This window comes from Polypterus senegalus, chromosome 14 (assembly GCF_016835505.1).
Source record: "Polypterus senegalus isolate Bchr_013 chromosome 14, ASM1683550v1, whole genome shotgun sequence".
Lineage (NCBI taxonomy): Eukaryota > Metazoa > Chordata > Cladistia > Polypteriformes > Polypteridae > Polypterus > Polypterus senegalus.
In genome coordinates this window covers 49,353,903-49,381,730 of record NC_053167.1, presented here as the reverse complement: position 1 = coordinate 49,381,730, position 27,828 = coordinate 49,353,903, and the positions used below count along the sequence as shown (strand labels likewise).

At 37.1% G+C, this 27,828-nt stretch overlaps 1 protein-coding gene across 5 annotated transcripts in view; it reads left to right on the top strand.

The window, feature by feature from the left end:
• Window positions 1–27,828, top strand: part of elmo2 (engulfment and cell motility 2) — a 155,867-nt gene that overhangs the window by 30,968 nt on the left and 97,071 nt on the right. For all 5 annotated transcript variants that reach the window (XM_039776595.1, XM_039776593.1, XM_039776596.1 and 2 more), the window contains 2 exons: window positions 21,694–21,830; window positions 26,492–26,532. In XM_039776595.1, the coding sequence (XP_039632529.1) occupies window positions 21,753–21,830; window positions 26,492–26,532 (119 nt within the window). In that variant the 5' untranslated portion in view covers window positions 21,694–21,752. The remainder of the gene's footprint in view (window positions 1–21,693; window positions 21,831–26,491; window positions 26,533–27,828) is intronic.

Sequence of the window (27,828 nt, the reverse complement as noted above, 5' to 3'; positions counted from 1 at the left end):
TTTTTCAAGACAGATGATTTTCATAATAAACTGGAGAGGATCTTTCGTTTTATCCCATAATATGGCAGCAAAACTGCCAAGCTGACTGTTTAGACCTCCATCAGGTGTCAGTCTTGTGATCTTAAATCACAGACTGTTGTTTATCCCACCTGTTTCTATTCTATAGCTGTTATCCAGAATCTCTGATGTGAGGCATCTAATAAATGTAGTCATGATACAGACTTTAAATTGTTTAATAACCAAAAATAAGGAGCATAATTACACCAAAAGATAAAACTAGATCCTACACCAAGTTACCCGTAATAGTAACATAATTCAAATTAAAACAAAAAATACATCACCAATTTAGAAACATCTTTGCAGTTTTAAATGCTTCTCATTAAACATTAAGTCTCTTGGAAATAAAGCTGCTTTGGTAAATGATACTATATTAAGTACAAAATCTCTGTTTTCTCAGTGAAACCTGGCTTAGGAAATCCGACACTGTTCCCATAGTTGAGGCATTACCTAATGGACATACATTCTTTCATAAATCTAGAGACACTGGTTGAGGAGGTGGCCTTGGAATAATATATTGTGACAAAATGCAAACTGCTTCTAAAAATTAAGGTGAATTATACACCCTTTGAGGCACTCGTTTTAAATATTAAAAGATTCTAGCACAATTGGAGTGCTACTCTACAGATCACCATATTCCTTGTTCATGACTGAATTTGCCAGTCTTTTATGTGATGTAGCTATAAATTAGGATCGTGTAGTGCTGATGGGGGATTTTAATTTACACATTGATGTGGAAACTGACTTTTTCCAAATATTTTATTTATTTGTTAAACTCAGTAGGATTTTGTCTGATTATCAACAGTCTAACTCATAATTATAACTATACATTAGATCTAATTATAACTAAAACAGGTGAAATTCATAATTTTAAATTACTCTATTAAATTATTTCTAATCACAGCTTAATTACATTTGATTTTGTTCTGTCCTTGCCAACACTCACAGATTAAAACAAAGATGATGTGACATCTAGATTGTAACTCTGCTTCAAATTTTGTGGATTTGTTGAGTAAGTCATGTGTAATCATGGAAAACAATATAGATAACCTAACATCAAATTATAATATGATCTTGAGAGACGCTCTGGATACAGTAGCTCCCCTTAAAACAAAGGTGATTAAAGCACATAGAAACTCATCCTGGTTTAATGAAAGTACTCAAGCTCTTAAAATATAGTGTCAAAAACTGGAACATAGATGGCAAGCACCAGAGCTGCAGGTTTTTCAAATTGCATAAACAGAGAATGTTAAAAATAAGAAAAGCTCTCTTTAAAGCCTGCTTTGAGTAATATTCTAAAATAACACACAGCAGCAAAAATAATCCTTGTGTACTATGTGTAAAATCAAAAATATGCATCTCAGCATCGCATACTAGTTTGGTAAACCCTGTCTTGCCTTGCATAAACCACTTGAGAAATTTTAATCTTGTAACAGATTACTGCTACTTGTGTACTGGACCCCATCCCCACCACACTTCATAAATCCTGCCTTAATGCCATAATCCCAACTGTTACAACAGTAATAAATACATCCCTTGATATTGGCTTTCTGCCAGACACTTTTAAAATCGCTTCCGTAGCCCCAATGTTAAGTCTTGTCTTCATGCTGACAGTCTTAACAATTTAAGTCCTATTTCTAACTTGCCTTTTCTATCAAAAGTTCTTGAGCATGTTGTGGCCTCCCAACTCACCAATTACTTAACTTCTACTAAATTGATGGAACCCTTTCAGTCTGGTTTCAGAGCACAGCACTGCTGGGAAGCTGCTTTGCTTCGGGTAACTAATGATTTGCTAATGGCAGCAGACTCTGGACAAACCAGCATTTTAATTCTTTTACTCCTCAGTGCAGGATCTGACACTGTCCAACATGACATTCTACTGTCCAGAATGGAGAACATTCTGGATATCTCTGTCGCTGTCCTCTAGTTGTTTAAGTTCTATCTGACTCGGTTTATCAGTCTTTGCAACAGCAGATCCAGTTTAGTGTGCCAGTCACACAAGGAGTTTCTTAGGGCTCTGTACTCGGCTCTCTGCTCTTCTGTATCTACATGCTTCTCCATGGCCATGTTATTTGAAGCTTTGGACTAGTTTATTATAATTATGCAGATGATACTCAACTCTATTTCCATGTTAAAAGTGAATCTTAATCAGAGCTTTCTCAGCTCACAACTTGCTTCCCTGAAATTAAAACCTGGGTGGAGCATAACTCTAAAATTAAATTGCAATAAAACTGAACTCCTGCAAATTGGCACTAAAGCACAATTTAAGAAAATTAGCTCTTTATCAGTATTGGAGACAATCTCATCAGACCTTCTTCAAATGCAAGGAATCATGGTGTCATTTTTGATTCTCCTCCTGTTCTTATTCCGACCACATAAGCCACGTTAAGAAACTTTATTACTTCCAGTTCTGTAACATATCCCATGTTCACTCGTTCCTCTCCTTTTCTAATACTGAGATGGCTGGCCATGCTTTTATCACATCACACATCGAAAATTGTAACTCCCTACTGACAGGTAGGTGCCCTATCAAATCTTATATCACAGCTCCAGTTGATTCAAAACTCTGCTGCAGACGTCCTTTCATGAACCAGTAACAGTGAGCATATAACCCCCTTCCTGCTTTGCCTTCACTGTCTCTCTGTGTCTTACAGAACTGAATATAAAATACTATTAATAACCTACAAAACTATAAATGGCCTTGCACCAGACTACATCAGTGAACGTGTCCATCGCTATACTCCTGTTCGTCCACTAAGGTCCTTTGATTCTGGCAATTTTGTTATGCCTCACACTAACCTGCAGTCTATGGGTGACAGGACCTTTAGCTGTTTAACACTCAGACTTTGGAATGATCTCTGTAAATTCATTTGATTAGCTGACTTAATTAGTTCTTTTTAAAAATAACTTCATTTACTTATTTAGCTGATGCCTTTATCCTAAGCTACTTACAACATTTGAGATATAATTGGTTACATTTCTTTTCCTAATTGGAGCACATGCATTTGCTCAGGCTCGCACACTGTCAGTGGGGGGGGATTTGAACCTACAACCTCAGGGTGTGAGGTCCACTGTCTTAACCACTGCACCACACTGCCTGCCCTTAACTTAAAGCTCATCTGTTCAGGAAGGTGTTCACTAATATTCTGCCCCTTCTTTCAATTTACGTTTCTGTCCTGATGCTGAGGGTAATTTGTGTGTGTTGTGAGCATTATCACACAAATTATTTTATTTGTTCAGGCTTTTCGTCTATTATTGAATTTAGTATTTTACTTAGGTTTATTGTGTTTTATTCTATTTAAAACTCTGTATATACTATATTCATCTGTTTTACTGTTATATGCAGAAAATATTATATCCAATATTACATATACCCTGTGTTCTTTCTGAGACTCCATGAAGCACCATGAGCATGGGAAATTTGCTGAGTAAAAGTTTATTATTATTATTATTATTATTATTTATTATTAGTATTATTATTAACAGAATGGGGAGTCTTAATTTTAATTTACAAAATGAAACCTACTTCTTGTTCCACTGTAATAATGTTGTCTGATTTATGTTGTTTGACACCATTGACCATTCCATTTTACTACACAGGCTGTATAATGACATTGGGCTTACAGGCACTGTCCTTGCCTGGTTTAGTTCTTCTTTATCAAATCAATTTCCGCACGTACAGAGATATGGTGACAGTACTCCATCATTATACACAGAAATGAGATATGGTGTCCTGCAGGGCTCAGTACTAGGATCTTTACTGTTTTTACTCTACTGTACATGCTTCTTGTGGGAATTATCATTAGTAAACATAACGTTAAGTTTCACTTGTACGCAGGTGACACACAGTTATACCTTTCTTTTGTCCAAATGCCATTTCTCCAATGTTGTCCTTAATTTGATGTGTTAGTGAGTTAAAGGAGTGGATGGATGAGAAGTACTTGTCTTTGAACACAGATAAAACAAAAATCTTAATTATTGGAATGATGCTGATAGCAACAATATTTTGTCATTATTTAACTCAGCTGGAATTGCCTTTAGTTTTACTGAATCAGCCCATAATCTAAACGTTATCTTTAACAATAGCATATTGTTTAATGCCCACATTACAAAACTATGAAAAACATGTTTTGTTTCTTAAAAATGTTGGAAAATTAAGGTGTTCTAATTATGCAGGATACAGAGAAATTAATCCATGTGTTTTTTTCAAGTACATTTGAGTACCGCTTTCATTTAATTCAAAATGCTGCTGCAAGAAGTATTAAACAAACAAGAAAGTAGGCTTACTTATCTCAGCTTATCACAATTTACAAACAAGAGTGCACAATAAGATCTCAAGATGACAGACTGCCTGTGTTTCCAAGGATTAACAAAATAATAGTGGGAGGTTGAACTTTTAGCTACAGGGTCCTGAAGCTGTGGAATAGTCTGCCCGCTACTATAAGAGATGCCCCTTCAGTCTCAGTTTTTAAATCCCAGCTGAAGAGTTCCTGCTTCAGTTTAGTATGCCATGAGTAGAGCAGCTGATTAGCTGTGCATACTGCATCTCTGTTAGTCATTAGTACTAAAATGTAAGTAATACAATGTTTGAAAACAGTGATTAACCCTCCCCTATTCTCTTTCACTCTTCGGTATCCTCATGTGGTACTTGGTGCCACTGCTCTACTGCCATGTTGTTTGCCTTCCTATGGAAAAGGTACTTTTATCAGATTGGCTGGCCCAGCGCTGACTAAGCTGTAGAATGGGCATTAGTGGAGCGGCGGCTAGTTTGCAGAGATCTCTAGGACTACAATTAGCTGATGGTGTTGTTTTCACATGTTGATTAATTTCTACTTCTTTTCATGTATTATGCGCACAAGATGCATATGGCTCACCAGGCTGTCACTGGTGACTCTTATACCATTTGCAAGACTTACAATATTACAGTATGTAAAATTGGCTTTAGTAGTACATTAAAAAGCTAACATCAGTTAAATTATTCAAATAACTGTTTTTCTTATCCACTCAGTGGCATTTTAATGTTATTTCAGCATTCCCTTTGGAAAGCAAAAATCTGTCACCATTCTGTTAGCAGTACTGGCTGCAGGCTATTTACTATACTCGTTGGATGTAGCATAGCCTTTGTGTATGGCTTTTGTGAGTAGTGAGTAACTTACAATGAAATACGGTGGTTGTGTTAAAAGGTTGTGTCCCAGAAGTAGTCCAAATTGTAAAATACAGATTTTCTTAATTGGGCTGGCCTTTTTAATTGACATCTTATTGTACCTGAATACACAACTTTGAACTGCAAATGACTGAATCCTGGTAACATGCAACATGTGATGCAATTATGCTAAAACAAAATAGCAGCTTTGTATATATCTGATAAAGAACACATTAGTTTCCATAATTGAGAGCAACCACAGAAAACACAGAACTGAAGAAGTATTACAGGTACAGTGGAATTGTGAAGGGGTTGATGGATCTGAGGCCTGAATTTCAGTGGTGATTCCAGAATGGGATGGAATGCAAGGAGGTTTTCAGTTTTATTGGTAAACCCCTTTCATGCAACTGTATCCTCCCTCAGCAACGTCATCCCTCACCTCTGTCCTGCTGATTGTGCCGTATTAGAAGATGATATTGTCAGGCTACTGTTGAATGCCATTTGGAAAGCAAATGCAATTGTTGGTCACATTTGGAGCACTGTCTGTGAAAGACTTTTCTAGCATGAAAGCATGTGCAAAACCATGTTGTTTCCAGCACATATAATCAGTATTTTCTATAATAAACATGGTAAACAAGCATAGGAACAAGTTGACAAATGCATACACAAACTAACAAGAATTGTCACAATAGATTACAAATGCAACATTGTAAATGTCAAGCAGATGCTTTAAGGTGGGCCTATTTATGGTCTGACCTGTATTGAGTGTTACATTAGCATATTATATAAGTAAACAAATAAATACCTAATGGCAATAACAATGTCATTTACATGGTATTTAATTTGTTGTAACCCAAAAAACCTACATCCAACATCTCCAAATTGTACTTGAAGAATACTCATTTTCTATGCAACTGTTTCCCTGTGTCTGTCCGTTAATCTCCAGCTCAATCACACATAAAAATCACAGATTTTTCTCTTGCATTTTAATCATCTATATCAAGATTTGCTTATTCTGCACTGTATTTGCTTAATCTATACCGTACTGTTTCTTCCTCTAATCTACTCTTTTGTGAAAAATACTTAGTAGACAAAGAAGAGTTTTGAGCCATCATTATATATGAACTCCTGGATGGATGTACTTTATTTACATCTGGCCAGGTGTAACATGACTGGTTAGTCGTAGAAGAACAGTTCCTTCATTTACATAACATTTAAATATATTTAAATTTACTTCAGTCAGCATGCACATAAATAGTATGATCTAGTTTTTTAAATTCCCAAAATAGTTAAACGTATTAAAAGACCCCAAAGATTCAAACTCTGTGAGCATAATTATCCTTCCAGCATAGCAGACTTTTCCTTCGCCCACATTTAAAAGACCAGTGCACCATTATAATCCACTAAACTGGCTCATTTCCTCTTTACCCATTGACTTGAACGAATTACGCAGAGTTCTGCACAGTTTGCAAACATTTCTGTGATTTTTTCAAACTCGAAACGAAGCAAATTCAGCAAGGTTTGCTCATCACTATCACTTATTCATTTTTTTTGTCCTGCTCTGTTTTTCATCATTCTTCTATAGATTGCCCTCTTGCTTTCTTTGTTAAGAACTTTGTGATAGTGTACACATTAAAATGGTATGTATAAAAAAGATTAATTAGTGCTGCAGTGATCATGCAATTGCTTCAAGAGTCCAGCATAACGGGTTTAAATACAGTTCCTGGTCACTGTCTGCGTCTGTGGGAGTGTTCCTATACAAGCCAGCTTAATTGTCAGCTCTACATTGGCCCTGTGAGTTTGAGTACATAAAGGGTTCGTGTGATGGACTGATATTGTCCAGGGCTGCCCAAGCTTGCCAGGATATGCTTTGTCTCGTGATTTAAATTAGTTTAAGAGGCTATGTTACATATGTAGATTTTTAATGAATCTGTGTGAATGGTGTTAAACTGCTTGTGAGGGATTTTCTACGAATGAATTCTATGTTGTCTTAGCACCTGTTTTTCAAAAAAATGAAATGACAGACTTAATTTGGGCCTTGTCTGACAAAATATGAATATGTGGCAGGTAGAAAGGTAATTGGCAAAGTTGCATACTTCTTATTCATTTAACATTTCCTTATACATACAGCACAGTCAACTGGTTTGCATTGCCTCTAGAGCCTAAATGGGGAGAAGTTTAATATGGGCAATACCAAAAGCTAATAAGTGCTGCCAGGTTCTTTAATTATGTTAGCAAACAAAGGCAAAAAAAACTTTGGCACCTTGAATGATTCAATAGAGATACACTGACTGTAAGAAAAAGAAAGGAGTTAGTTGTGGGTGCGTTTTGAGACAAATGCAAAGACTATAATGTTAAGTACATAACAAAGTGTGAGTAAAGTAGATTTATAAATGATCCAAACTTAAGCACTGCTTTGAATAGACAGATCATTTTAAATACAATCATTAATTAAAGCAGTTTTAAACAAAATAAGAACTTATTCTAAGTGGCGTACGTTGACTACCAGATGTATATGGCATTGATCAAATAAATCTTGCTAGCAAACATTGCATTTAAAAATAGCAGATTGGCATCATGCTGCAAATTTGATGGAAAGAAATGTGATAAACACATCACATAAAGGTGCAGAACATTCATTCTGTATGTGTGATACTTCTTTTCGGTTTTCAGCTTCATTTAGTTTGGAGGAAGATGCTACCTAATTTCAACTGTGGCAACATGAACTCAGATCATTGCTGTAGAACTGAGTGTCTTTGTTTCAGTTAAATGGCAGAATTAATTCTTTGTAATCAACTCAGTCATTGAAAATACTATTTTTCTTTTAACAGCAAAATAGCAAAAGCTGGTGGATGCATTGTAGTGATGAATAGTTAAAAGTAAAGAAACAATGATTCCCTATTGTCAGTGGTTGACTTCAGAAGAGAAGGAAAGTAAAGAGAAGGGCTCCATTGTACGTAGGCAGGCGACTAGCCAATCAGGGAAAAATAGTAAGAAATTAACCAGCAGTGGATATTCAGTAAGTGAGTTTTTCTTAGTATGAAGGAAAAAATGAGTAATAAAATGTGCTAGATTGAACAGTTGTTAGCAGTCAGGAAAGCACAGCAGTTAAGAGGACAACAGCATAAAGGTTCATTAATATTAAGGAATACAAATGTTTGAGTGGAGAACTTTTATGTTAGAAATAAGAGGGATACAAAGTTAGGGGAACAGAAAAGTTAAGCTAACCTCATAGAAGGAGCAGTGCTTTAATCTAGTTTTTTGGCTTGAGCATTTAAATTAAATCCTTTAATTTTAATTAAAAAAGAGTTGAGCAATTTTAGTAACACAAAGTCGCATTTTAATAATGAGCCCCATTGCAAGTGCAGTACAATGCAAGTCCTGTTGGATGTTGGACTCTTTAGAGGATGGCTTGGAGAAGCCAGTCTTCTATGAGGGCCACATGTGCAGGAGATGCCAGCTGATCCAGTAGTTCGAGCTCAAGTTTGCTGAACTAGAGAAGGAGTCAACTCGCCCTCGTTGTAGCTGAAAATTGGTAGACCTGGCCCAGATGTCCTTTAGAAAGATAGTGTGCACCCCTAAGGTGGTTCAGGAGGAGATTCCAGACCAGGAAGTTATAAAGAGGTGGGTCATGGTCACAAGTCGCAAGGTAAACGGTGCACACTATTTGGGGGCATCAACACCAGTACTGGAAGCATCAAACCACTTTCAGGTTTATGTGGAGCTGGATGGTGTCTTTGAAAATTCTGAGGTGGTAGGCAGGCATGAGGAGCCCCAACGAACCACCTCAACATTAGTTCTCAGAAAGAGAGAGGTAGTGATAGATGGGGACTCAGTCATTGGGGTGATTGAAGTGCAGGTTTCCTCCAGAAACAGAGAGTCTTGTATGGTTCCTTCTGGGTGCAAAAGTGGGACACCTCTCTGGAAGAGCTAATAGGCTCTTAAAGTGGTTGGATCTAGTTGTCATTGTCCATGTTAGAAAAATGGCATATATGAGGACAGTCTGTCAGTTCTGCAATCCAAATTTAAAGAGTTAGAGAGTTAGGTGTCAGGCTGAGGAGCAGAACTGACAAGATAGTCTACACCGAAGTTCTGCCTGTGTCATTCACCAGTCCATGTAAGACTGAGGAGATTAGAAAGCTTAACACGTGGCTCAAATATCAATGTAGAGTAGAAGGGTAAGGTTTATAGGGCATTGGGACTCTGTTTGGACCTATTACATCTGAACCAATGTGTTGAGGAGGAGCATGAGTAGGTAAGTTAAGCATTGTTTAAACTAAGATGTTGTTGGGCAAGGAGTTTAGGACAGGGCAGGTTTAGAACTGTACATGAAAACAAAAAAATGAATAAAGATAAAAATTGAAAGTAATATAAAATGAGTAAAACATTAAAATTGTCTTTATGCTAGTACCATCAAAAATAAAACAAGTAAGCTGGAGTTGTATATAGCGGAATGTAATTAATGATATTATAGCAATATCAGAAACCTGACTAAATTAAAAAAAGATGGGGATGATAATAATATACAGGGATATACAGTTTTTGGAATGATAGACAGAACAGAAAAGAAGGTGGGGTTGCGTTTTTTGTTAAACAGGATTTAAACACAAGACCTCTTCAATTGGTCCTATGAGCCCTGCCTTAGTGGGGACATCTGGCTTCGTTTGGAAAGCATTTGGGAAAGAGGCCTTTTTAAGAGTGTGTTAAATGCAGATAGCATTAATAATATTAAAAAAGCAAGTTTACAGGAGAGTATTATGGTCATGGGGGACTTTAACTACTTGAATATTAACTGGAATAACCTTGTAAATAGCGGAGTAAAAGAGCAGGAGTTTTTAGAAGTAATCAGTGACTGTTTTTAAAACAGTATTTTAAAGCACCAAGGCACAGGGGAAGCCAGTCTGAATTTAGTATTTTGTAATAAGAAGGATAGAACTGAGACTGTAGAGGCAATTGAACCATGGGGTCAAGTGACTATAATATGATACACTTTTTCAGTGTTTTGGAAAGGGAAATTTTTAGCAGCTGTGGCAAAGTCTAAGGATTATAGACTGGGATAAGCTTTTAATTGTGGAGACAATCGAGGAGCAGTGGGACAGGTTTAAGAACATTTTAACATTTTACTTATAATGCAGGATTGGCACATGCCTAAATTTGGAATTTGTAGGAAATTAAAAAAAAACTCTCCAATCAGTTAATAGAGAGTTGAAAAAGAAACTGCAAAGTAAAAACAGCTCCTGTGTATACATAGCTAAAATGTATAAGACTAATAACCCCAATGTGAATCGTTGGCCGCATAAGAACATGAGGGAAATGATTGAGAAGGATATTAGGGAGGCTTAAAGGCACTTAGAGAGGAATATACCACATAAGAGATTCTTTCAGTATTTTAGTAGTGAAAGAACAATCAAAGAGGAAGTGAAGTGCAACAGGAATAGTAAAGGGGAATTAAAAAGAATAGAGAGTGAAATAACAGATACTGTAAACTTGCATTTTTCTGAGGTCTTCACATATGAGGAAGTAGGTAAACGTCCTGTGGTAAAATGGACTTCTGAGGAGGTACTGAGTGATTTGCAAATTGTAGAGGGAAAAGTGCTGCTTAAATTAATTGGCTTTAACTCAGACAAATCATCAGGAAAACATAATATTTATCCTCAAGTAAGGAGGTTAGCGAGTATATATATATATATATATATATATATATATATATATATATATATATATATATATATATATATATATATTATGAGGTGCCAAACAGGCAAATACATTGATTTTCTGAATATATAAAGTCGGTGTCAGAATATATAAAGTCAAAACTTGAATATATAAAGTCAATCCCGAATATATAAAGTCAAAACTTGATTATACAAAGTCACTGTCGAAATATATAAAGTCAAAACTTGAATATATAAAGTCAGCGCTGGAATATATAAAGTCATTCCCGAATATATAAAGTCAAAAACTGAGTATATAAAGTCAGCGTTGGAATATATAAAGTCAAAACTTGAATATATAAAGACAGCATCGGAATATATAAAGTCAGCGCTGGAATATCCATCCATTTCCCAACCCGTTGAATCTGACCACAGGGTCACGGGGGTCTGCTGGAGCCAATCCCAGCCAACACTGGGCGCAAGGCAGGAACCAATCCTGGGCAGGGCACATGCATCATTTTCAAAACATTAACCAAACAGTGTTTTTTTAATTTATTTTTCTGAGTACGTTTTTGTTAACTTATTTCAGTTTTTTTAGTTTACTAAAAATGTGCCTGAGTCGTTTCAATCAATATATTTTGACTTTGACTTTATATATTCAGGAATGATTTTATATACCCCGATGTTGACTTTATATAATCAGGAATTACTATAAATTCAGACGCTGACTTTATATATTCAGGTTTTGACTTTATATATTCCAGCGCTGACTTTATATATTCAAGTTTTGACTTTATGTATTCAGAAACAAGTTTTGACTTTATATATTCAAGTTTTGACTTTATATATTCAAGTTTTGACTTTATATATCCCGGCAGTGACTTTATATATTCAAGTTTTGACTTTATATATTCGGGAATGACTATATATTCTGACGCCGACTTTATATATTCAGAAAATCAATGTATTTGCCTGTTTGGCACCCCATAATATATATATATATATATATATATATATATATATATATATATATATATATATATATATATATATATATATATATATATATATATATATATATATATATATTTATAAACCCTTGACGCATATTTTAGGAAGTCACTGTCCACTCTGGAAATTTTGAAAGACTAGAAAATGGCAAATATCATCCCATTATACAAAAGAGCAACCTAGCAGATCTAAGCATCTATAGGCCTGTAAGCTTTAAGTGCAACACAGATAAATTAATAGGAATCAGTAAGTTAAGAATTAAGCAACTCAAGGCAAGAAGAGGAGTTTTACTGATAGATAGATAGATAAATAGATAGATAGATAGATAGATAGATAGATAGATAGATAGATAGATAGATAGATAGATAGATAGATAGATACTTTATTAATCCCAAGGGGAAATTCACATAATCCAGCAACAGTATACCGATACAAAGAAACAATATTAAATTAAATAGTAATAAAAATGAAAAAAATTTAAATAAAATTAATGTTAGCATTTACTCCCCCGGGTGGAATTGAAGAGTCACATAGTGTGGGGGAGAAATGATCTCCTCAGTCTGTCAGTGGAGCAGGACAGTGACAAAAGTCTGTCACTGAAGCTACTCCTCTGCCTGGAAATGACACTGTTAAGTGGATGCAGTGGATTCTTCATGATTGACAGGAGTTTGCTTAGTGCCTGTCGCTCTGCCACAGATGTTAAACTGTCCAACTTTAATCCTACAATAGAGCCTGCCTTCTTAACAAGTTTGTCCAGGTGTGAGGCGTCTTTCATCTTTATGCTGCCACCCCAGCACACCACCGCGTAGAAGAAGGTGCTCACCACACCACACATCTTACTGCAGATGTTGAAGGATGCCAACCTTCTCAGAAAGTATAGTCTGCTCTGACCTTTCTTACATAGAGCATCAGTATTGGCAGTCCAGTCCAGTTTGTCATACAGCTGCACTCCCAGATATTTAAAGGTCTGCACCCTCTGCACACAGACACCTCTGATGATCACAGGGTCCATGAGGGGCCTAGGCCTCCTAAAATCCACCACCAACTTTCACTAACTTTCTGTACTCCTCCTCCTGCCCACTCCTGATGCAGCCCACAATAGCAGTGTCATCAGCGAACTTTTGCACGTGGCAGGACTCCAAGTCATATTGGAAGTCTGATGTATATAGATTGAACAGGACCGGAGAAAGTACAGTCCCCTGCGGCGCCCCTGTATTGCTGCACACAATGTCAGACCTGCAGTTCCCAAGACGCACATATTGAGGTCTGTCTGTAAGATAGTCCACAATCCATGCCACCAGGTGTGAGTCTACTCCCATCTCAGTCAGCTTGTCTCTAAGGAGCAGAGGTTGGATGGTGTTGAAGGCCTAGAGAAGTCCAAAACATAATTCTTACAGCACCACTGCCTCTGTCCAGGTGGGAGAGGGATCGGTGAAGCATATAGATGATGGCATCCTCCGCTCCCACCTTCTCCTGGTATGCAAACTGCAGAGGGTCGAGGGCGTGGCGGACCTGTGGCCTCAGGTGGTGAAGCAGCAGCCGCTCCATGGTCTTCATCAGATGTGACGTCAGAGCAACAGGCCGGAAGTCATTCAGCTCACTAGGACGTGATACCTTTGGGACAGGGTGATACAAGATGTTTTCCAAAGCCTTGGGACTCTCCCCTGTTCCAGGCTCAGGTTGAAGATGCGCTGTAGAGGACTCCCCAGTTCCAACGCACAGGCCTTCAGCAATCGTGGCGATACACCATCTGGACCCGCTGCTTTGCTGGCACAAAGTCTTTTCAGCTCTCTGCTCACCTGGGCTGCTGTAATTGTGGGTGGGGATGTCTCACCTATGCTGGTATCAGCAGAAGGATGGTTGGAGGATGCAGTACTCGAGGTGAGAGTGGGTTACTGTGAGCAAACCTATTAAAGAAGTTGTTCATTTGGTTTGCTCTCTCCACGTCTGTCTCGATGGCGGCACCCGCTTCGAGCTGCAGCCAGTGATAATCTTCATCCCATCCCACACTTCCTTCATGCTGTTGTTCTGCAACTTCTGCTCCAGCTTTCTCCTGTACTGCTCTTTCGCAGCCCTGAGCTGGACTCGGAGTTCCTTCTGCACGCCTTGAGCTCATGCTGATCACCACCTTTAAAAGCCCTTTTCTTCTGGTTCAAAAGGCCCTTGATGTCACTTGTAATCCATGGCTTGTTGTTAGCATAGCAGCATACTGTTCTTACTGGAACTACAATGTCCATACAGAAGTTGATGTAATCAGTTGTGCATTCAACAGCCTCTTCAATGTTCTCACTATGTGACCCAAGCAATATATCCCAGTCTGTAGTTCCAAAGCAGTCTCTCAGAGCCTGCTCTGCCTCAGGGACCACTTCCTGAATGAGCGTGTAGTTGTAGGTAGCCCTCACTCTTGGTTTGTATTGAGGCTGAAGCAGAACCAGGTTATGATCTGCTTTCCCAAGCGCAGGCAGCGGTGTGGCGCTGTACGCGTCTTTAACGCTTGCATACAGTAGGTCGATAGTCCTGTTTCCCCGAGTGTTACAATCCACATACTGGGAGAAGGCAGGTAATGTTTTGTCCAGCGTTACATGGTTAAAGTCTCCAGCGATTAGCACAAGTGCCTCAGGGTGCTGCGTTTGTAACTTAGCAACTGCGAATGGATGATGTCACTCGCCATCTCCCCGTTCGCTTGAGGAGTGATGTAAACAATAACAACAATCACGTGTCCAAACTCTCTGGGCAAGTAATAGGGGCAGACTTACGGCCAACAGTTCGATGTCCCTGCAGCAAGTGGAGATTTTAACGTTTACATGTCCTGAGTTGCACCACTTTGTATTGACATAGAGAGCGAGTCCTCCTCCTTTCTTCTTTCCACAGGTACTTGCGTCTCTGTCCGCTCTAACTGTGCTAAACCCGGGTAGCTCCACGTTAGCATCTGGGATGATAGACGTTAGCCACGTTTCACTAAAACACAGCAAGCTGCATTCTCTGTAGGTTCTGACATTTTTCACCAGCACAGCCAGTTCGTCGATCTTATTTGGTAGTGAGTTTACATTTCCCAGGATCACAGAAGGCACCGACGGTTTATAACGCCATTTTCTCTCAAGTTGTCTCGATTTAATCTTATCTTTTATCTTTGCGCCAGCTCGACTGCCCCGATATCAACTACTTACCTCGTCAGGTAAATAAGGAACCACACCGGCATAAGCATTTCTTCTCAGTGCTTTAAGCTGAATACTTGAATAGGCGATTCTCGGAGTGTAAAATCCATGTCAAATAGTAAAATAGTAAAAAGTGTCCAGGGAGCAATTCCACATAAAAGAAAGTGGTAGAAGTGATCAGTGAAATAGAGAAAAATAGAGATAAAAAGGTAAAAAGATAAAGTCATATATGGAGCTGCTGGAAAGGCTGCCACTCGGATGCGGCGCCGGAAATAGAACATATACTGGACAGTCAGCATGGGTTCAGAAGAGGGAGGTCATGTTTTACGAACATGCTGGAATTCTATGAGGAAGCAACAAAAGGATATGATCAAAGTGGATCATATGATATTATTTATCTTGACTTTGAAAAAGCATTTGATAAAGTGCCACATAAGAGGTTGGGCATGAAGCTAAAACTATGAGCTCAGAGTGTTAATTTGTAGATGGGTACAAAATGGGCTCACACGCAGGAATCAGGAGGTTTTGGTGTGAGTAACCCTATCAGAATTGGCCGATGTTTAGAGTAGTGTTCCACAGGGGAAAGTGCTAGAGTCACTATTATTTTTAATAAATGCAAATGATATGGAAAATAATTCAAGTAACAAGCTGGTTAAGTTTGCAGATGATATCCAGCTAGGTGGATTAGCAAATAATCTAGAATCCATTGAGTTCATCACAGGAAGAGTTGAACAGCATACATGCTTGGGCAGATTTGTGGTAGATGTAATTTAATGTAAGTAAATGTAAAGTATTACATGTAGGAAGTAAAAAATTAGTTTTGAATACACAATGTGAAGTCTGAAAATCAAAAGTACACCTTATGTGAAGGATTTAGGAGTTGTAGTGTATTCGACACTGTCAACTGCCAGACATTGTTCAGAAGCCATTAAGAATGCAACCAGAATGTTATATTAAATAACAAGATGTGCAGAGTGCCTGTACAAGTCCAAGGAGTTTATGCTCAAGCTGTATAATGCATTAGTGAGGCCTCATCTTGAGTACTGTGTACAGTTTTGGACTCCAGGCTACAAAAATGACATAGCAGCATTGGAAATGTCCAGACAAGAGTGACTAGGCTGATTCCAGGGCTACAGGGGATGAACTATGTGTAAAAATTAAAATAGCTGAACCTTTTAAGTTTAAGCAAAAGAAGATTAAAAGAAGACATGACTGAAGTGTTTAAATTATGAAGGGAATTGAATTGCGACTGTTATTTGAAAATGAGTTCATCAAGAACACGGGAACATGCAGAACATCCAGAATTGCCTTCGGGTTTGTACCCGATGCTGCCAGTATAGGCCATGTGTACTGACAAACCTGCAGTGAAGTAAATACAATACAATACAATACAATTTATTTTTGTATAGCCCAAAATCACACAAGGAGTGCCGCAATGGGCTTTAACAGACCCTGTCTTTTGACAGCCCCCCCAGCCTTGACTCTCTAAGAAGACAAGGAACAACTCCCAAAAAAAGCTCCAGTAGGGAAAAAATGGAAGAAACCTCGTGAAAGGCAGCTCTAAGAGAGACCCCTTTCCAGGTAGGTTGGGCGTGCAGTTGGTATCAAAAGGAAGGGGGTCAATACAATACAATACACAGAACACAACAGAACAAATCCTCAGTACAGTACAAAAATAACATTATTTAGAAGTACGTAGCAGAATTTAACAATGGATGACATCACATAATATGATTTGGATTTGTTTATAGTCCTGGAGACCTCATCCATCAAGCTGCCTCCCCCATTTGGCCATTACACAGCTGAAACTGAAAAGTGCTGGGCCGGCCAACCCGATGAAACGACCTCTCTTTCCCATGATTCCAGCGATCCTCCATCAGGGATGACTTTACCATAAGCACACAACAACTTGGCAGGTGGGCCATGGCACCAAGTGCCACATTTGAGTACCGAGAAGAGAAACAGAGTAGGTGAGAGTTAGTATCAAATTATAACTATCATGTTACTTATGTTTTAGTGCTAATGACAGACAACAGAGATGCAGTCTGTACAGTAAATCAGCAGCTCTAGTCATGATATGCCATACTGAAGTAGTGAGTCTTCAGCCGGGATTTAAAAGCTGAGACCGAAGGGGCAACTCTTATTGTAGCAGGCAGACCATTCTGCAGTTTAGGGGCCCTGTAACTAAAAGCTCAACCTCTCACTGTTATTTTATTAATCCTTGGAATCATAAGCCGACCGGCATCTTGAGATATTAATGTGTGCTCTGGTTTGTAAGTCATGATAAGTTTAGACGAGTAACCCGGACTATGGCCATTTGATGCTTTATATGTTAAAAGGAGGATTTAGAAATCTGCCCTAAACTTAACCGGGAGCCAGTGTAAGGATTTAAGAACTGGAGTTATATGTTTGTATTTTCTTGTTCTTGTGATAATTCTTGCAGCAGCATTTTTAATTAACTGGAGGCTGTATAAAGAACAGTTTGAACATCCAGTGAACACCTTACTGCAGTAGTCAATCCTACTAGAAATAAATGTATGAATTAATTTCTCAGAATCCTGTTTATTTAGAAAGCACCTTAATTTCCTAACATTTAGAGCAAATGAGTTTAGAATTTATGGATTGATTGATTGATTGATTATTAGTATAAAGAAACTAGTGAGAAATAATTTGTCTGTTATGGCCTAGAGAGTTTCAAAGCATAAAGTCCAGAAAAATACTCAAAATGCCTACTAGAGGGGGAAACTGCCAACCCCAGCTAGTCACACAAAAAGAGTAGCAAAGTAACTTTACAAATAAAAGATTTATTTTCAGAAAGTGCTCTGTTGAACAGTGAAGCTTCAACGAGCACAAAAGGCACATCTGAAAATGCCTGAAATAGTGAAGCCAACACAAGGGAAAAACATTCAGAATACAAAAGAAAAAAAATCCAGAATAGAAAGTTAAAAACAGAGTTCAGGTTTAAAAAAATCCAGTAAATCACAAAAAAGCTCAATAACAATAATCAAAAGAGAAAGTCACCGCAACTAAGCTGTGAAACATCATATTTAACTTCTGAATACTGTATAAAGGACAAAGTAATGTCAGTACACTTTGGTACATACTGAAATTGATGTGAGGGCCCAAAGTAATTTTCTAGCCTATGACAAAAAAGTGGTCAATGGTGTCAAAGGTTGCGCTTAGATGTAAGATATGATTTAAATAAACACATAAAGAAATAAGTAATAAAAAAACATTTACTGTATTTAATGACACTTTTGATTATTCATGATTAATTTTTAATTTGGTTATTTACCGTCACATTTCACAATTAATTTATTTTATTTTTACATATTATTTATATAGTGTCCTTACATTTTGTTTGAAACATTTCTCCATAGCTCCCAAGATGTAATGCATGCTTGCAGTGTGCTATGCTTCTGCTCAGACTTTTAGAAGTGATCTAACTCCACATTTGGATTCCTCACCTAGTCAGTGTATGTGTGAAGTTTGCATGTTTATGTGTTTATATGGGTTTTCTCTTACTGCTCCAATTTCTGCCCACATTCCAAAGATGTGGTTAGCTGGTGACTTAGGTTAATCTGAATTGAGTGCAGTTCATGGTTATTATAGTTTTGCTGTTTTATATTAGTTTTTATTTCTATATTTTTACTAACCTTACTTGGAAATTCAGTTTAGTTTTATTTTTCTTTCATCGTGTAGTTTTAGTTTTTATTTAGTTTTTATTTCACAAAGACATTTCTATTTTATTTTTATATCTTATTAGTTTCAGTTTTAGTTTTAGTAATTATGGTATGGCTAAAGAGCTACTATGGAGTTTATTTTTGTGTCACAATCAGACACAACTGTACACTTAACAGATTTGAATGAGTTTAATGTTAGTGGAAGCTTACTACACTACATCATTTACTGTCTGGTTTTGTTTTTGTCTAGTAAAAACAAGCATTATCAAAACCAGATTCCGAATATGAACAATTTTATACAATTTTATAATTTAAAAAAATATTTTCTGTGTCATTTGTGCTGAACAACTGTGCGATGATTTTTGGCACTTTTTAACTTTTTTTCCTTCTATTGACCAGAATGGGACAAATTGTAATTAAATTTAGGTGAATTTTAAGGTTTGAGGGTTTTTTTACTCTAAATATCTATACCATGCAACATTTCCTGCTCCAAGACAATGTCCTTATAGTTCATGCCTTCAATATTGCATTGAAGAATGTCTGATTCCACAGAGGCACATACCATTTTTTGACAGAATGTTTGCCTCCTGCAAGCCTGAAAAGATATCAAAAATCAGGAAACAGATTCTATTCTGTTCTAACAGGTGTGATCATGAAAATCACGGGGGCTTAGGAAGAACAGGGGTCGTAGGCTTGAATCAGTGTGCAGACCCCACTTAGCTATATTAAGGGAAACCAAGAAAAACAAGCATTTAGTGTCAAGGTTAGGGTAGTGAGACTTGAATAGCCCATTATAAGAACAGTAAATCCTTAATGAGCAGAGTAAGAGCAGGTAATAAGAGTGTGGACAGCCAGAAAATGAAGGGACAGCAACTGAGACATAAGAACAATATATACATTATCTAAACCTATTTATTTATCCAGAGCAGGATGGCAGGAAACCTGGAGCCTACCCCAGCAGGTTTGGATGCAAGGCAGGAAAAATCCCTGGTATGCAGTATGTATGATATGGCTGATGTTAAGAACAAAAAGAATATGATATTTCAACTATCTATTTTGAGAAAGAGAAATTGAAAAAAGGGGGACAAATATTTTAAAACATAATTCTGTTACTGGATTACTTTCACAATATCAGGTATTTTGAGCAGTGAATATAAACTAAAAAAAAGATAAATTAATAAATATAGGATAAGTACAAAAACACATTAGTATGTTTAGTTTTCAGCAGTTGGCAGACTCTCTTCACCTACCTACTTGTAGTTCAGTAGAAACATTGCAAACTCAGGAATTTTACAATGCTTGTATCGCTTCGTTGTTAAATGACTTTTTTAAAGCAGAAGTGATTGGTCAGCAACAATATGCTGATCTTGTATGATGACCTAGACAGTCTCTCAATCAGTGCTGCTTTATTTTCAGAAAGGATTTCTACCGTGCGAAGTGGCAGGTGAATTACTGTCAACAAAATGCAGGCACCTGAGAAATAAACTGAAACGTTATTTATGATTTTTATGTCCATACGGTAAAGGTTTTGTTGACCAGCACATTATGATTTCAGGCGTTTAAATTACATCTTGATATACAACAAGCGCAAAGAAAGGCGGTGCAGTAAATCGCTTTCTATTTCACACGCTTAATGCGCCCGTAGTCAGCTTGTTCTGTCACCGCAAATGCTGTGTGAACACCCATCCTCCGCGACCAGCCGCTGTTCACTGGATGAATATATGTGTGCGGCTTGTAGTGGATTACTTTCTGTTTTAGAGTTAAAAGTTGCAAGAGTTAAAGACTAATGGTAAGAATATTCATTAAGAAATGAAAATTAAATATATTTTTAGTAATTATTATATTATTTCAGTTAGTCTTTCCATCTACTTCTATATTTTCATTTAGTTTTAGTTTTTCATTTCAGGTTTGTTCATTATTTTATTTCAGTTTATGAAAATATTTTTTTAATAGCAGTTTCAGTTTTAATTTTAGTTTTCCTTAACTATAATAACCTTGGTGCAGTTGCATACATATACGTTTCTCAGGATACACTGGCATAGATGAACTAATTAAGAAGGCATGCTCAGTTATGGGATGTACTCTGGACTTGCTAGGGTTAGAAGCAGAAGAGAGAAAGAGGGCAAAACTAATGGCCATTATGAATATTACTGCACATCCTCTCCATTACACACTTTCATTATGTACTTTTACCCAACAAATCATTCAACAGAAGTGTGTTTTGAAGCACTAATTGGTAATCTGTATACCCACAGCAATATGCCTTTATAATGCTTCACTGTGGCTGCACTCTTATTACTCTTATGCATGTTTGGGGGATTTTATTGTTTGTTATACTATATCTGTATTTCTTGAAAACAAATAATCATCTATCAAGTTTAGTTTATTAAAAAAAAGGATTGAATTATCACAAGTATTTATACTTACATTTATGCCATCCTTTCAGTGTAATAATAATAGTAAAACTATTTATACTTACATTTATGCCCTCCTTTATCTGTAATAATAATAGTAAAAGTAATTTCTTTACATTTATATAGCACTTTTCTCACTACTCAAAGCACTCCCCACACAGGGAGAACCCTGGACATTAACCCATGATCTCTTTACTGCGAGGCAGCGGCGCTACCACGACTCCACCCTGTGTGGATAGTTGCATTGATGGTAAAAGGAAGGAACAAGTGCCATTTTAAAAGATGTGTGTAACCAGAAAACAAATATGTTTTGTGAATTGTTTATCAATTATTCAAATGATTTTTAACATTCCTTTGTGCATCTCCATATTACTTTTGGCTAACTATTGTTTAAATTTGTATTGAATAGCACCAAAGCTTTTTGAAAACCAAAAAGGAAAGAAAATTTTGATCATTTGCAGTAATTTCAGGAACATTCCTAGTTCCTATCACATTGGATGAAAAAACATCTCAGAAGGGAAAGTGTGTGTTGTATTGTTAGTTAATATATTCTTGTTATTGTTGCCTCTGCAGGTAGTTTTTTTTGGGTGAAACCTCTCCCCAATCTCTTGGTCGCTTTGTAAATCACAGTGATGCCGCCTCCATCTGACATTGTGAAAGTGGCTATCGAATGGCCAGGCGCTAATGCCCAGCTAATTGAGATTGATCAGGTGAGTGTGGTTTACCAGTCTCTTACTCTACTGTGAGTTTTGTTTAGTATCCTCATGGAATTGCTGTGTCAGTAATGATATAGGATGGCTTTCATAATGATGTATGTTTCTGTTTTCTTTATTACACTTCCTTTAATATTTATATACTGTATCTTTAAAAATAACAAAAAAAAACAAACACTCCAGATGGACAAGAGTAAAAAAAAAACAATTTGCTAGGGTCCAAAGGCCAAGAGACCACCCGGCACCCACTAGACATTAAACCTAACAAGTTATCTAAGTCAATCCTTATAGCTTTCATGCTTCACATGCAAGAATTAGATGATGATGGGCATGTGGACATCTGGCCTTCAATCCATCAATGTAGTGACTGCATGATGTTTTGATCAGGTGGTGGTGGGGCTGGTCGCCATCACAGAAAACCAGAAAAACAACAGCAATGTAAGTAGATCTTAGTGCGGATTGTGAAGCCATGATTAAAATGATAATTCAATGCACATATAGCTTGACAGAGATGCACTAAAATGTAGGCATGACAAAGCCATGTTAAAATAATGCGTTTTTAGGAGTTATTTAAAATGCTCCTCCATATTAGCCTGGCAAATTTCTATTGGTAAAATATTCTGGATTTTATGTGCATAACAGCAGAAGTCTACCTCACCACTTTTTTTAAGTTTAGCTCTTGGAATTATACAGTAAGCAGACACTCATTCGAAGATTAAGGTTACGACTTGGAGTGTAAGGTGACAGGCATTCCAAAATACAGGATGGAACTAGCTTATTTAAGGCTTTGTAAACGGTTAGCAGTATTTTTAAAGTCAATTCTAAATGGCACGGGTAACCAATGTAGTTACATCAAAACTGGAGAGATGTGCTCAGATTTTTTTTTCCTAGTTAAGATTCTGGCAGCTGCATTCTGCACTAGTTGCAATTGATTAATGTTTTTTTTGGGTAGTCCTGAGAGGACTGTGTTACAGTCATTTAATCGACTAAAACAAAAGCATGAACTAACTTTTCAGGATCTTGTAGAGTTATAAGGGGTCTAACTTTTGCTTTATTCCTTAAGTGAACAAAATGATGTCCTGGTAATCTGATTAATATGTGATTTAAAATTTAGGTCAGAAACAATAATTAACCCGAAATTCTTTACCTCTGTGTTGCCTTTTATGCCTAATGGATCAAGTTCATTTCTAATACCCTGACTATATCCATTTTTTCCAATAACTAAGACTTTTATTTTCTCTTTATTTAGTTTGAGAAAATTACTACTCATCCATTCTTAAACACATGTAAGACATTCGGTCAGGGTCTTCAGGTGCTATTGATAAATACAGTTATGTGTTCCCCTTAAATAAATTTAAACACATTTAACAAAATTAATCAAACAATCTACAATGATCTAACAAAAATTAAAACATTAAAAATTTGCCACCCAACACCAGTAAGTAGCAAAGGATCATTCAGTCCCACTCCAACTGTTTCTCCACCATGCTACCACCTGGCCTTAAATAGCTGGCACATTCCCCATTTAAAATACTCCTGGGTCTTGGTGCCCCTGGGCTACATTTTGATTGATAACTATTTGTATGTTGCGCTCTTTGATGTTTTGAGCCGAGCACTGCTGCTGCACTGGCTGTTATGGGCTTAGCAGCTTTTTCATATTCACACACACAAGTGTTTTTCAGGTGTTTAAAAAGATTAGTGATGGTTCCACCTTTAGACACCACAGCATGACAATATAATTTGTAGATTATTATTTCTTAAGTCAGAAACTCTGAAACCAAGCCAATTCCAAATAACTGAGGACCCTTATTATGAAGATATGACATTTTCCCTTTTTTTAAAAAAAAAAAACAATTCTGTGATTTTTTTTTGTTACTTTAAAGGTATTCTCGAAAATATAATTGTTTTCTGTTCTAGGAAACAAAATTATTTACTTCTCTACACGACAGGAGCTAAGGCAAACAAACAAGCAATGGTATAGGAGAGCAAAAACAAGCTCTGATTTTCAGTTCTCTGTGTTCTCTCTCAAGGGAAAAAAAATATGCACTCCAAACTGAGTTCATGCATATGCAAAAGCATGTTAATTAGTTAACTTTATAAATTCTCCATTGTAGATCAAGCTGATCGGCTTCTACATGTGATCAGATGTAATCATTCTGATTAATTCAGCATAAAACAGCTATTCCTGGAGCATTCCAGTACTTGGAAGTTCAACTGAAAGCAAACAAATCATCATGAATGGAAGGCACTGTCAAAAGATCTCAGGGATAGAGTTGTGAAGAGGCACAAGTCAGGAGATGGATACAAAAAATTTCAAAGGCTTTATTAGTTCCTAGGAGCACAGTAAATTCAATAATCAAGAAGTGGAAAGTGTTTGGTACTACTAGGACCCTTCCCGAATCAGCCCATCCATCCAAACTGGATGGAAAAGCAAGGAGGGAACTGGTAAGAGAGGATACCAAGAGACTTATGGCAACTTTGAAGCAGTTACAGGAATTTTTGGCAAACAGTGGTCATTGTGTTCACAACCATATCAAATGCTCCACAGATGTGGCTTATATGGGAGGGTTGCAAGAAAAAAGCCATTCCTCAAGAAAGGCCACATTAAGTCTCGATTGAGCTTTTCCAAAATTGCTAAACCGTATATGTGGCGGAAAGACAATACAGTTTCTCATCCAAAAGCCATATTTTCTTTTCTTTTTATGTAATATGGAATAATATGATAATATTTGCCATTCTCCAGTTCTTTCTAATATCCCCCTGAGGGTAGTGACTTCCTAAAAATATGCAACAAAGGTTTATACAATATATTTACTCATTAACCTTTTTAAGTACTCGAAGATAAATATTATCTGGTCCTGGTTCCAACTTATTTAATCTAACCATTACTTCTCCCACTACAATTTTCAAATCACTCGGAACCTTCTTAGTAGTCCCTGTTACCACTAGAAGGATATCCACTTTCTCACATGTGAAGACCTCAGAAAAATGGGAGTTAAGATACTCTATTTCATCCATCCATTCATTATCCAACCCGCTATATCCTAACTACAGGGTCATGTGGGTCTGCTGGAGCCAATCCCAGCCAACACAGGGTGCAAGGCAGGAAACAAACCCCGGCAGGGCGCCAGCCCACCACAGATTCTCTATTTCACTCTCTGTTTATTTTAATTTCCCTTTACTATTCCACACATGCTTCACCTCCTCTGTGACTGTTCTTTTACTATTAAAATAATGAAAGAATCTCTTTGGGTCATCTTTCGCCTTATCTGTAATATTACTCTCTAACTGCCTTTTAGCTTCCCTAGTATACTTCTTAATGGTTTTCTTCATGCTCTCATATGTCCTATAATTTGCATTGGTTATTATTAGTCTTATGCACCTGTTTATTTTCTATGCAGCTTCTTTTTACACACCTTATTAACCCACTGCAGAGCTTTTTTTAAAATTTCCTACTAATTCCAATTTTTTGGATGTACCTAACCTGCATAAAACATTTTTAAACCTGTTCCACTGTTCCTTGGCTATCTCCATAGTTAAAAGCTTATTTCGGTTTTAGGCTTTGCTGCATCTGTTCAATATTTGCCCCACCAAACATAAACTTAACAGTTTTAGTCTTTGCATGTGCACTCTTGCATAACACTAAGAATTATGTTATATTATGGTTACTTGACCCTAGTGGTCCAATCACTTCTACGCCCTCAATTCTATCATGATTATTACAAAATGCTAAATCTAGACAGGCTTCTGCCTGGGTCTGTGTTTTAACATGGTGTGTTAAAAAACAGTTGCTGATTATGCCTATAAATATGCCTGCACTTGTACTCTGCTATTTGCAAGGTTAATCCAGTTAATATTTAGATAGTTAAAGTCCCCCTTGATTGTAATGTCCTCCTATAAACTTTCCTCTTTAATATTACTAAAATGATGTGCATTAGAATTACTGTCTGCATTGGGGTGTGTATATAACACTCTTGAAATAAGGCCTCTTTCCCTAATGCTTCCCAGATGAATCCTCACTAAGATGTGACTCATCATCCAACTGAATAAGACATGCATTCAAATTCTGTTTGATGCAAAAGGCTGCCCCCTCCTTTTCTGTTCTATCTGTCCTTCCCGAAAGTGTGTACCTTCATATTATACTCATCACCATCTTTGCTGTTTATACATGTTTCTGTTATTGCTTTAATATTATAATTATGCTCAGCTACCTACAACTTCAACTTACCTATTTTATTTTTCATACTTTTAGCATTAAGGCAAGCTATTTTTACAGCAGTGACTCTGCCTGCTACACCATTGTGCATATTCACTGCATATTTACAACAAATCTATGTGACTTTCCTGTATATTTTGAATTGTATGGCAACTTAAATAATACAGCAAATCTGCCTTTAATGTACTTACCAGTTATTTTAAAAAATCCCCTTCCTCATCCACTCATTTACTTTATGATAATTTTCAAAATTTGCCGTGTGTACCTAGGTTGATAGACAATTGGATTTCGTTTGCTTTGAAAGCCGCAAAGAATGGAAAGATTCAGACATTGTTTTTAGCAACAGATGATGGCGCTTTCTTTCTTGTAAACCTTTTTCGTCCTTGTTTTTTTATAGAAAAAGTTTCTTCCTTCAACTGTTTTCTTTCTTCTTTCCTTTCAGAAAAAGCCCCTTTCTTCAATTATCCGAGAAGTCTGTGATGGGTAAGGACAGTTCATGACTCTTGCTTAATTTTTTCTAAGTAGTGTATTTGACTGTTGGTTTATCTGCTCCTCAGGATTCCTATCCACATAATTATCATAGACTGTGACCCATTGCAATCAACATTGTACTGTACTTATTAGAGCAGAGATACAGAAATGATAAACTAACCTTGAATTCAGAAAATGATAGCTGAGTCCCTGCAAAAACAGTTTTCATTTTTACCTCCATTTATTCATACATTATCTGTAGCTGCTGTGTCTAATTCAGGGTTGCTGATGATGGACCTGAACCCTACATCATCATGTTGATGCAGATCCTGAATTATTGGTTAATGATTTTGAAAGGGAAAGTTAATTTGTTTACCCAAGTATATTGTAATTAATGTGTTATGTAATGGACCATCTTAACAAAAATAGGAAAATTCTGCAGGTTTTAGAAGCCAATGTGTGTAAAACTTTTAAATAGGTTAAACCCTACAAAGCTTCCAGCCCAGGCAGTATGCTATCCTGTGAAGGTATGCAATACCCAACTTTTACGGGTGTACAACTTCACCTTGTCTCTGTCTTTATGCATGGTGCCACAGTGTTTTAAAAAAAATACAGTTGTGTTTGTGCCAAAGAAATATGCAGTTTCTTGCCTGAATGACTATCGGCCCATTGTGTTAACCTCCATGGTGATGAAGTGTCTGGAGATTTGTTATGATCCAAGTTAACCACATACCAGCATAACAAATCTCTAGATGATTTCATCTTCCTTCTCCTCCACACTGCTCAGGGTCATCTGGAAAGGAAACCACCTATGTCAGGATATTGTTCATTGACTATAGCTCTGCCTTCAACAATATTGTGCTTTCCAACCTTGTACTACATCTCGGACACCTTGGTGTGAGCAGCTCCTTCTGTGGCTGGGTGTTTGACTTCCTGACAAATAGGCAAAAATAACTCCTCCATGCTGTTTGTGAACTCCAATGTTCTTCAAGGCTGCTCTCTGTGCCCACTGCTACACAGTCTATTTACCTACAGTATGACTGTGTAGCAAAGCATAAGGGCAACAGCAACATCAAGAATTCAGGCAACACCACTGTGATTGGCCTTATTTCATTAATGATGAGGTTTACTACAGGCAGGAGGTAAAAGACATGAGGGTAAGGTACTATAATAGCAACCTCTCCCTGAATCTCAACAAAACAAAGGAGATTATTGTTGACTTCAGAAAGAATAAAGGCAGTCACACTCCACTCCACATCCACGGCTCACCTGTGCAGCAACTTCTGGTTCCTGGGTGTCCGTATCACC